Genomic DNA, 12,738 nt, shown 5'->3' on the forward strand with positions numbered 1-12,738 from the left:
ACAGCACCAGAAGGGTGCCTGAGAGGCCCTAGATGTCAGTGTGGGTTGCTAAGAGAGTTGAGAGGAGTTGAACCGTGCTTCAATTTTAATAAAATGACTTCTCTACTATGTGAGAGAGTTCTTTTTATTTTTTGAAGATTTATTTATTTATTATTATTTATTCAGTACTCTGTCTTCATGTACACCGGCAGGCCAAAGAGGTCATCAGATCACATTATAGATAGTAGATGCTTGTGAGCCACTGTGTGGTAGCTGGGAATTGAACTCAGGACCTCTGGAAGAGCAAGCAGTCAGTGCTATTAACCGCTGAGCTGTCTCTCCAGCCCGTGAGAAAGTTCTTTGACTGTCCACTTCCCAATCCGCCACCTCCACCTCCACCACCACCACCACCTCCACCACCTCCACCACCACCACCTCCACCACCACCTCCACCACGTCCACGACCACCACCACCTCCACCACCCCACCTTCCACCCATCCACCTCCACCTCCACACCCCACCACACCTCCAACCAACCCTCCCACCACCACCACCTCCACCCACCCACCACCCTCACCTCCACCACCCACCCACCACCTCCACCACGTCCACCGACCACCACACCACACCACTCCACCACCACCACCTCACCATCCACCTCCACCACCACCTCCAAACAACACCACCACCGTCCACCACCTCCACCACCACCACCACCTCCACCACCACCACCTCCACCACCACCTCCACCTCCACCACCACCTCCACCACCACCACCTCCACCACCTCCACCACCTCCACCACCACCTCTACCACCACCTCCACCTCCACCACCACCACCTCCACCACGTCCACGACCACCACCACCTCCACGACCACCTCTACCACCCCCCCCCCACCACTTCCACCATCACCACCACCTCTACCACTACCTCTACCACCCCTACCTCCACCACCTCCAGCACCTTGTTTCGAGGTTTCCCTGCCGTCAAGGCTGCCCTAGAACCTCCATGCTAGTCTTGTTCTCACTGTCCTTTGCCACCGGCTAACGGTTGCACCAGCTGCATGTGCACTGTACCTGGCAATGCCCTGTACCTTTAAGAAACATATTTTAAAAATAAATCCAGAAAGCATAGTGATGTTTCTATGCTGCAGCATTTTTAGAAAAGGAAATTGTAATAAAATCTATTTGGACAAGGCTGTTTGGATCCTTTGATTTATATTTTTTAAAAAAGTCTATTCAGAAATTAGAATTTTGGGAAGAATCACCCCAACTCAGCCTCTCAAATTAAAGCGTTAACGTCTTAATATATTTTTTAAAGGTATTTGCTTATCTTTTACATAGGTTTTGCTTGTAATGGATACAAGGACAGAACAGACATTCATTTTAAAAGTAAGTAGCATTTGTATGTTTAGTGAACTTAAAAATTGATTTCAAAAAATCATGCTTTTAAAAGGAAAAATATTTTTGCATGACACTTGACTGTTTTATGTTATGGTGATCTATTTCTTTCTTTTTTATGCTTCTGTCTTTCACATGGTATAGATTCCATTTCAAGAGTTCTATGTAAAAGAGTATGCAATCTGAAGGCATTCAAGAACTGAGTGTTTCAGACATGCTCTTCTGCTCTGTAATGATCACACAGGGCTCGCTTGGGCTGTCATTACAGCCCCTAAGCACGGAAAATTTCCGCGGGTACTCAGGAGATAACTGTGTCCTGGTCTGTCCTTTGGTGCAAATTCAGTACATAATTAAGTGAATAATTTCAGTTTTCATATTGTTTTTGGAATGGTGTATGATAGCATATATTCTAAATATGTCCTGATTATACAGTCCCGTGGAATCCAAAGGGAGTCTTGCCTTTAGCACCCACTTCCTCCTGCTGATCAGGACAGAAGGTCACATGACATGGAAGGTGAACATTCCACGCCACCACACCCAGTGTCATGTACCTAGCTTTTAAAATCAGAGGGTAACACCAGAGCCTGCACAGATCTTGTCCTTTTGGAGATTAGTTGTTAGTGTTTTGGAAAATAATTTAAAAGTTACTGCTTCCTCCAGGACACATCTGCTGTCTGGAGAGTGTAACTTGGCCTGGCTGCTGCCTTAAAGATAGACACAAGGAAAATGAAACTTAGAGGTCGCAGAGAAATAACCGTGTGTCATCCTGATGACTTAGTTTGAGAGCATCGCTAATAAAAACACTGACCCACGTAATTGATTTTAATGGCAGCTTTGTGGCATCTTCTGTTGTCTGGAGTCACGCCAGCTGCCATCAGCAGAGCCTCTGGGGACTGAGGGGCACAGAGCAGCAGATGAGTGGTTTCTCTGAAGCCCCGAGTAACTCGGATAGATTAGTTTGGTTGATAAATACTGAGCACAGCAGGCTCCAAAGGCAACTGTGGGTACAACTGACCTTTTTGTTCTCTGTCAGGGTCTAAGGAAAAGCAGTGAGTGCAGCAGGAGCCGAAAGACCATCATCCCCCGCGGCGTGCCCAACATGGTGTGTCTGCACACGTACATCATCTCGGAGGAGTCAGTGTTCCTTGTGCTGCAGCATGCCCAAGGTGGGTTGGCCGTGTGGTGGGCATGACGAGTTCCCCCTGTCCTGCATGCTCGTGTCCGCGATGCTGTGCTGCCTGTGTCGGTTCCTAAGCACAGAGACAACCTGTGTCTCCGTTCCTGCTCAGCCTCCTTGCTCTGAGTTTTGAGGGATATGGAAAACCCAGGTAACCAGCCAGCTTCTTTCCCCTGAACTGCTGGGCATCCTAATGTGTGCACTGTGCTATGAAATTAACTGACGCGGGAACTTTACTGTGAGTGCATGTTGAGAGAGCTGGGCTTTATTTAGAGATTTAATTCTGCTCCCTTGTCTGCACTAAAAAGCTGTACTTACTCTAGATGACTAAAAAAGCATCCCCTGCAGAATTAATTAATTGCTTCCTTCAGAGGGCAGGCAAGGGTGTTTGCTTAACATTTGACATTGCTTCGTTCTCTGATGTGAGTCTCACGAACACGGCCATTGGCATCGCACATGAGCACAAAGCAGAGGCATGGGCTCTGCCTTCGGCCGCCTCAGGGAACAGGTGGCACAAGGTGCTCTGCTGGTGTGGTGTGGCCTGTTCACACTGGAATTTAAATAAATCTTTTTATTTAGGTGACTACAACATGTAAATATAAATTCACATGATATAGATTGCCTGTTGGTGTTTAAGCAGGAGTTCTTAAAATAATGAAGAAAATTTAAATTATTTTCCACTCTTCATAAAGGTGTCCTTACTTTTATGTTGCGAATGAAGTATGACATTTTACTAGTAGGCATAACATTTGAATTTAATACCTTTTTCTCAGGAAAAAGAGGCGCTGCCTTCTGGAATGAGGTCTGTTGTGATAACTAATGCAAGATTTTTGGTGGGGGCAGGAAAGTCTAATGCTGTTGTTATGAAGCCTGCACAGGATAACCATACAAGGAGGGAAGACCCCCTCACGCAGTGTTTAATAGGAAATTCAGAGGGGCTCCACGGGCTCGCAGGTATTAAGAGAGTTAATTGCGTGTGTGAATTGGATAACTAATTCACCTTTGTTCAGACATTATAGACAGCTTTTATCCGAGGATACCAGCGCATTACAGGCATTATTGAATTAGAGGTCATGTCATCTGATAGCGAAATACAGCCACCTCTGGTGTGGAACAAAATAACTTGCGTAGTAATAATCCATAATAATTTAGAACAAGGTCAGTAGGATGAATGTAATTATGGTCAATATTCTATTACCCAGTGTGGATTATTCATGTTGGAGATTATCTGTGGCAGAGCTCCCCCCTCGCTTACTTCCGCTGTGTGTGGCTTGCCTTCCTCCTCTTCCTGGTTCTCCACGTTACACTTGTTTCCCTTCTGCCATCTTCCTTTCTGTGGCTCAGAGCTGAGATCGTGGCTGACGCTGGTTTAATGTGGTGGGCCAGTGCCACGGCGCTCTGAAAACATGACAGGGGATGGGGCCAGTGCCACGGCGCTCTGAAGATATGACAGGGGATGGGGCCAGTGCCACGGCGCTCTGAAGACACGACAGGGGATGGGGTCAATGCCACGGCGCTCTGAAGACATGACAGGGGATGGGGCCAGTGCCACGGCGCTCTGAAGACATGACAGGGGATGGGGCCAGTGCCACGGCGCTCTGAAGACATGACAGGGGATGGGGCCAGTGCCACGCGCTCTGAAGACATGACAGGGGATGGGGCCAATGCCACGGCGCTCTGAAGACATGACAGGGATGGGCCAGTGCCACGGCGCTCTGAAGACATGACAGGGGATGGGGCCAGTGCCACGGCGCTCTGAAGACATGACGGGATGGGGCCAGTGCCACGGCGCTCTGAAGACATGACGGGATGGGGCCAGTGCCACAGCGCTTTGAAGACACGACAGGGGATGGGGCCAGTGCCACAGCACTCTGAAGACATGACAGGGGATGGGGCCAATACCACGGCACTCTGAAGACATGACAGGGGAGGGCCCGGTCTCCTGCTCTTGGAGGTTGCCCTGACCAAGCCTTTGGTGTTGACTAAATGGAAGCAGGATGGTAGGCTGCCATGGCCTATAAACCTAGAAGGGATGCCTCTCCTGTCAAATGTCTGTGGCTTCAAGTTTTTATGATGTTAAGTAAGTTCTTGCAAATAGGAGCCTCAGCTCATTTGCTATTAGCAGTTGATTGAATGTGCGCTACACGGCGAGCTGGACATGCTTCCCCTGCTCCAGCCCGGAGCTCCAATCCCCACCAAGGGCAAACCTGCTGACTGCATCCTCAACCCCTCCCACTAATGCTCCCAATACAACCAGAAACCAGCTCTTCCCAACAGAAAAGAATGGCTTCCTGTCAGGCCCCCAGGTCACAGCACAGCTCTGTGGTCAACTCTTAAAGTACCTGGCAACACTTCTTTTGTGTGTTCAATTGTGTCACTCTCTCACTTCTCTGTAAGAAGAGACCCAACTCCTAAGGATGTCCCACACACAGGAATGCCATCCCTGCCACCCTAGGAGAAGGAAACAGGGCAAATCCTACAACATTTTGTGGCTTACTGTTGCTCAACACTGTGGCAGAGATAGGCCACAAAGACCAATTAGCAAGTATGTGTGGCTTTGCAAACCAATGAGTGTCTGTTACCACCTTTCAAATGAGCTACTTTAGCCAACAAACAACCATAGCCTCACACTGGGGGGAATTTATACCACAAAAATGAACAAACACCGCAAACAGGACTTTTCCCCTCAGAAAGCTCCTGACAGCAGCCAGTGGTCCCACTGGAGGAAGGACAGCAGGCCAGGCCTGCTCAGCTTGGAGACAGAAGCACAGTGAGCAGAGAGCAGGGGTGGGGAGGTGATGCTGCAGATGGCAAGTCCTATCTTAGACATGGGCGTTACAGAGCGTTGCTGTTGTCCTCTCAGCGCCCTGGGCACCTCACTGCACTAGTTATGTCACCCTGGGCTGTAATTGACTGTTATTCACACAGACACTTCCTGATGTCCTGTTGAGTTCCCAAACCCAATTCTCCACCTCAGAACCAGCAGCCAAGTCAACAAGCCAACTGCACCCCAAGCTTTTCCAAGCACCTCCTGCTTCCTCACCTGCCTCACTTTAAGCATTTACTGTGTCCACCATGGGTACTCGATGTGAACCCTCTCAGCGTCTGATCCTATTCCACACATTGATGGTATTACGGCTCTGGGCACGAGGCTATGATGAGAGATGGTGGCAGTGGCCACCATGGATGAGACCCTGTCTGAGATGATCTTACAAAAGGACACCCAGGTCATGAGTGCCATCACGCGCCCCAGCCACTTCTCAGACAACTACTCATCTTTCTATATTCAACTCAAACCTCCCTCTCCTTCTCCCCCCCCCCTTTCTCCCTCTCTCTCTCATTAATACAGATGGCTCTTTCTTTGTCCTCCCATTTTAGGTGGTACTAATGTCTATTACGGCATCTCAAATTCTTCAATCTGATTTTATTTTTTCATTTGTCATCTCCTAACAAGATGTCAAACTCCATATGGGCATGTCACAGACAGTGTCATGGGCCCCAAAGATGCTCACACTCAACTTCAGAATCTGTGAGTGGACTGTACTATAGTAGAAAGGACTTCACAGATAGAGCTTACAGATCACCTGCATTGTCTGGATGGGCTATGTTGAATCACATGAACTTTTAAAGGCAAAGACTATCTCCTGACAAAAGGAATAGAAGCACAGAGTGACATGGTAGGAGGAGGTCTTTCTAGTGTGAGAGGGACTGTTTGCCTAGGATGAAGACCTACCCACACAGGCACCTCTAGGAGCTCAGAGAAAGCCTGAGTCCTCCAGGCAAGGAGACAGCTCATTCCTACAACTGCAGAGGCCATGCAGCCTGTTAACAGCATGAGTGCACACAGAGGCAGGTCCTGGGTGTTAGCCCATGGGGCTTGTGTCATGCCTCTGACTTACATAACTTTAACATAACATAGTTAGTGTCTTCAGATAGCTAAGGCTGCCATGATTGTCTATGGTGGCAGTAGGGTAGAAATGGAGAGATGCCTCAGAGGTTAAGAGCACTGACTGCTCTTCCAGAGGTCCTGAGTTCAATTCCCAGCAACCACAGGATGGCACACAACCATCTATGATGAGATCTGGTGCCCTCTTCTGGCCTGTAGGCATACATGCAGGCAGAGCACTGTATACATAATAAATAAATAAATAAATCTTTTTAAAAGAAAAGAAAAAGAAAAAGAAAGCCCTAGGCACACAGCTAGCAGGTTCAAGTCTAAAAAGAGAGAAAGTATGAATGGAGCTTGAAAAAGAAGTCAAGACCAAGGACTTGTATTTGAACACTCCCCACAGCCTCACGGCCTGAGAAGGGCCCCACTGGAATTCCCTTCCACAACAGGCTTCAGGGAGGTCACTCGTGGAATGCTCAGTCCCAAACTAGTGGACATCTCTACTCAGCTGGTTCCGAAGGTACGAAAACAACTGTGAAATGCTAACCGACCCTGTCAAAAGAGAAGGGTGAACCCTGAACGCAGCCAAGCAGCTCCAGGTGCCTCCTCTCCCACTGCTAGTCTGCCCTGAACACGTGCAAACAATATTATGGAATTTAGAAAGCTACACAGACTTGGAATACTGTAGGAGGCTTTAAAAGCAACAACAAGAAGGACGCTACAAAAAAAGAGTGACTCCGGCGTGAGAGACAGAGAACAGGAGCCACTATGAAGGACTGAGAAAAAACACTGGGGAAAGCAGCAGGAAATCACAGGTCACCGTCAGTCAACTGCTCGAGACAGAAGCCAGGCTGATGTGTATAAACCAGGAGTGAAACATGGGAGTGACAGATCTTCCCCAACCCGACCTCCACAGCATGGAAGTACACTCCACTCATATCCCTGAGTCTGAAGGTCAGTCACCCAGCGGTATCCTCCATGGACAGCCGTGGGCTCTGTGCAGGCATCCGTGCTCCTAGCATCTCATCTGGTTTTACATCAACTTACCACTCTTTACGTCACTCCCCAGAGAGCCAATCGTGTTTGCAAAGACACATCCACATGAAATGGAAAATCTCTCTCCAGGTAAAAGGTGAGGCCGGTGAACTTCTTCTTACCAGAATGTGCCCGCCTGTCAGAAGAGAATATACCTGCAGGAACTGGGGGGCGGGGCGAGTGGGGGCCCTCTGCTAGTCTCACTCAGCCAGGGGGCGGGGCGAGTGGGGGTCCTCTGCTAGTCTCACTCAGCCAGGGGGCGGGGCGAGTGGGGGTCCTCTGCTAGTCTCACTCAGCCAGGGGGCGGGGCGAGTGGGGGTCCTCTGCTAGTCTCACTCAGCCACGAAGCATGAAGCAGATCTCACAGAAGGCCAGGTTAGGATGGACAAGCATGGCAGGAAAGCGGCAGGAGGATGCCTGATTTCTTCTCCAACCAAGTTTGCTTGCAACTCAACAATGTTCACATTGAGGTAATAAACACAAGAACATATGTGATTCTTTTTTAAATGTGCCCTTTGACTGGCAATTTCTCCCAAACAGGTGTTGCCTAAATGATTATAAATTGGCCTCTGGGTACACCTCTTCAACTGAGCCGTACAGGGCTGGTGATAATATAATTAGACCTAAAAACATCAGGCTGGTGAGTGCTCTCCATCTGTTTGGCAATAATGTTTAGTTAACAATAGTCTTTAAAAGAAGCACCTTCAACTTCCATTCTTAAAGTTATTTATAGTGCCATTCTTAACACGACAGCACTCCTGTTAACAAGAGCTTCAGCCACTTGGAAATTATTAGCCATACGGCTGTACACAAAGAGAAACGGCTGCATTTCACATCTGTATCTCTTCACGTTTGCACGCTGCAGCCTCACTGAAGTGAGCCCTTAATGAACAGTGGTATGGTATCACTATCCTAGCTGCACGCACACAGATCATAAGGAGCCAGACATGTTTTTAATGCCAACAGCAGGCCAATCAGTAATGAAGCTGTCAGCATAAAGGACAAAATAACAACGTCTTTAACCCTCAAACTGAATTTGTTCATTTGTAGACTCAAGCGCAATTTAAAAACTGCTTATGGGTTTGCTCACCTTTGTAAAGACAAAACTCTAATTTGTACTAATTTGATACAATTGTCTTCCCAATAATAGGCTCCTAAAACCATCTTTTATTTCATGATAAAACAAGTACTATTACTAACACTGTCATGAAATAATTACCGTGGACAGCATATCTTATTGAAAGAACACAATTAACATACTTCTCTCTTTCATTTTTCACACTTACATATCCACACTATATCAGCATATGGCCTAACATTATTCCAACTTCGCCTGAAGTAATACAGACAACTACTTGAGGGAGTGGGGAATGGAGGAGAGGGGCTTACGTCATTGACCAAGTTCATCCGTGCTTCACTTCCACCAGGACCATGACCCTTGCCTACTCTTCTTTTGTAACAGAAGGAAAAGTCCCAGGTGGTGACAGGGCTATACGCCAGAGCGGAAAGATCTAGCTAACCGTCACATACATGCAGCGCACCTGGCAAACACTGGGAGGGGTCTGGGGCATCAAGTGATGGTTTTAAAGTGGGGGGGGGGGGAGATCCTGGGAAGACCAAGGAAAAGAAGAAAGATCACCATGAGGAGGAGGGAGAGAGACCCAAGGAGGAGAGGAAGACCACATGGGTTAGATGGAAGAGAAGCACATGGCCGGCGTGGATGGAGATTCAGCCCAGATGAAGAACATTAGCAAGTATTTGGGATTATGGATGGGAGGTAACTTGATAAAAGTTATTGAAAACAGATGGCGTGGGATTGGGGCAGGGATGCCATGGCTGCCCCACTATGGGAGGTAGTTTAGAGGATTACTATCTGCCCTACCCCAGGTGAACTAAGGCTATTTTAAAATATAACAAGTGTCAGTGTCTTGATTGATCACTAGCCAGGCCTACTGATAAGACAGATAATTGTAAAACAATATCTAAGAAAACAAAATCTGAAGAGAAGACACACATACCACCACCACCAGTACCACCACCACCACCACCACCACAGTGAAAAGTGAAAGGGTGAGACAAGCTATGGAGGGAGGGTAGCTATTGTCTAGTCCCGAATCTTTTTAGACATTTAATTTGAATATTGATATCACAAGTCTGTAAGTCTGAAGATTTAACCAAATAACTTGGAGGGAAATGCTTGCCTCCTTTTTGGTAGTGATTTGTATGACTCCATATGTTTATGACAGCCTCAGGATCATCAAGTTGGGCAAACACAACCCAGCCCTGAACTGTGTCACCATGTTGCTACTTATGTTGTTGGCTGGGTATGATCTGAGTCAGCATCCATCAAGTTACACCGCTGGAGCGCACGTGCCCTCACACACCTCAGAAAGAAAGAACAATAAACAAACTACAGGAAATTTACAAACCATATATCTCACAGTTTTGTTGAGAAGATGGCGCTATTTGCTATATTCTCTTTTGAAAATAATCCACAGGTGGGCGTGGTGGTGGCGCACGCCTTTATTCCCAGCACTGGGGAGGCAGAGGCAGGTGGATCTCTGTGAGTTCAAGGCCAGCCTGGTCTACAAAGTGAGTTAAGGACAGCCAGGGCTACACAGAGAGACCCTGTCTCAAAAAACAAAAAAGAAAAGAAAAAGAAAACAGATCACACTGGCCGATTTGTAGTGATTTCTGTTGGCAACACTAAAACACTTGCAGAGGGCTCTCTGCAGCAAATCAGCAACACCAAAACTTGGCTGCCTGGTAACATGACGGTGACCACGTGCTCTCCACGATCTAAACCACCTCAGTTTGTGTTCTTTTTTCCCCCAACATAATACTTTTACTGATTCTTTGGGGATTTCACATCATGTACCCCTATCACATTCACCGTCCTCCCACACTTCCTTGTTACCTGCCCCAGCAAAAAAGAAAAAGTCTAAAAGGCCAGGCATAGTGACACACACCTTTAATCTCAGTATTTGGGAGGCAGAGGATCTCTGTGATTTCAAAGCCAGCCTGGTCTACAAATTGAGTCTAGGACAGCCAGGGCTATTACACAGAGAAACCCTGTCTCGAAAAACCAAAACCAAACAAACAAACAACAAAAACAAGAAGAAGAAGGAGGAGGAGGAGGAGGAGGAAAAGAATGGAAAGAAAGAAAGAAAGAAAGAAAGAAAGAAAGAAAGAAAGAAAGAAAGAAAGAAAGAAAGAAAGAAAGAAAGAAAGAAAAAGAAAGAAAAAAAGGCCTTATTAGTGTTGTCTATATACTCAACACTGGGGGCGTGGTCAAGCTCTCGGTGGCCAGCCTCCTAGAAGGAGCTGAGTCCTTCCTCTCCCAGATCCCAGCCGGAAGTCATCTCCCGTGGAGGCCACGCCCTGTCTGGGCTGTTACTGTTTGGGGGGCTGGGAGGCTGTAGGGGTTGTCAGTGAAATCTTCCATGCCGTCTTTCTCAACTGTGCACCTGCAGTCATTGATAACACTGCGAGAGTAGTGTGCGTGCTCTTTAAGAACCATGGAAGCATGGATTACGGACATCCACGTGGTTTGTGCTGCAGCTGCATGGGAGGGCCCTATCCAGGTCCGCAGCCCTGCTGCTACCGGAAGCCCTTTCACATCTGCGCTGATGCCATCTGCATGACTGTTAGCCCCATGCCTACTGTTCCAAAGCACCACTTACAAAACTCCCCTACAGAAAATGGGCAGGTCACCTTTGACACCAACCCTCCACGCGTCACAAGACATGATGGTGCTCAAACAGGGTCCACAATGCTGAAACCTAGAGATGGGGGCGGCGGGGTGGGGGGGGTGGGGTACTCAACCGGAAACGACGCAGGAGGAGCACGCCGTAAAGGCGGCCAATCACCTTTGCCTTCCCAGAAGTTCTCTGATGAGAACGGAAGTTACGCAACTCCAGGCCAGGCCATTCTTGCCTCCTCCTAAGGCGCTGTTTCAGTAACCAATGCACCAGACGTCTAGGACTTATGCACAGTATTTCTAAATTTCTTTAGACGGATTCAAATTTTCTGTGTACCAGAACTTCCCGGCATAAACACATAACCTGCAGAGGCTGCCTGTGAACTGCAGTCACAAGTCATCAGCTCTGTCACACAAAGAAGAGCAGGCTTAAAGCAGGCTGAGTTTTTCAAGCATTATTTAATCCAGAAATATCTTCCAAAGTAGAAAGAGGCAAATCAGATCTACCAGAACTGAGTGACGTTAGCACTCAAGATTTACAAAGTCTTAGTGATTAAAACTCAAAATACCTTAATCTAAAGTGTACAAACATCTGTGCCTTCTAAAGGCTCCTCTGTCACCCTAATCACCTAGCTACTGCCTTGCTCGGCTGCTGCCAAAATCAAACTGGGACAACAGGGAAAGAGCTATTGGGAGGCACAGCAATGAGAGATGGAACTGGTAAATAGCTGAATTTCTAAGAAAACAACTAATTTCATTTTCTTTAAATGCCCAGGCAGCTGCAAAGGTTTTCGTATGCTAATTTCCTAATTAGAAGGTATTTAGGCGGTGAAAGCTTTCATGTGCACTTCTGACTCTTCATCACACATGAACTCCCAACTTAGCTCCAGTGTAGCTGGTGGCGGCCTGAAGGTTCGCCATCTGCTGCTCCCAGAGTCACGGTGGCCACCTTCCGAACACACGCATCAAAGCCCAGAGATAAGAGACTAAGAAATACTGCCTGAGTCAGCAGAAGGGAGATGATGAAGCCAGAGGCAGGCAACGGGCAAGCTCCCAGAAAACACTCACCACTGGGGGTTAGCATTCACACAGAAGGCACCCAAGGTCACTGCCATTGCAACAGCCGCATGAAGGGCAAGAGCAGCACCACTGCCAAGGGGCTGTTCTCAGCCATGTGTGATGGGTTTTCTCTTTACTACAAGGCTGATCATACTGAAAACCAATCTTATTGAAAATAACCCTGTTCTGAGTAAGCCGAAATGTAAGACTTTGGTTGTCTGCCCAGCTTATGAGTAATCATAATAAAGGCATAAGGTTCACACAGTCACAAACAGTTTGTGCTAGCAAAGGCCTCTCTCTTGAGCACGTAAAGTCCAAACACTCCCCCAGGAAAGTACACTCTGAGACTGAGACAAGTTTAACAAAATCCACAAAATACCAGTTAAAAACCTGATGTGTGAAGACTCAGAGCACCTCTCCATGTGTGGTGGCATGTGCCTGTTACAGTACTGTACTGGGCATACATGCCCCAGCGAACCACTGTTCAAACAGCTTA

At 47.5% G+C, this 12,738-nt stretch overlaps 1 protein-coding gene across 1 annotated transcript in view; it reads right to left on the reverse strand.

Moving 5' to 3' along the window:
- Positions 1-12,738, reverse strand: part of Rps6kc1 (ribosomal protein S6 kinase C1) — a 114,195-nt gene that overhangs the window by 8,956 nt on the left and 92,501 nt on the right. The window contains exons 11-13 of the mRNA XM_051148378.1: positions 3,865-4,430; positions 2,191-2,275; positions 2,031-2,086 (exon numbers count right to left, since the gene is read on the reverse strand). Coding sequence (XP_051004335.1) covers positions 2,031-2,086; positions 2,191-2,275; positions 3,865-4,430 — 707 coding nt within the window. The remainder of the gene's footprint in view (positions 1-2,030; positions 2,087-2,190; positions 2,276-3,864; positions 4,431-12,738) is intronic.

This window comes from Acomys russatus, chromosome 6 (assembly GCF_903995435.1).
Source record: "Acomys russatus chromosome 6, mAcoRus1.1, whole genome shotgun sequence".
NCBI lineage: Eukaryota > Metazoa > Chordata > Mammalia > Rodentia > Muridae > Acomys > Acomys russatus.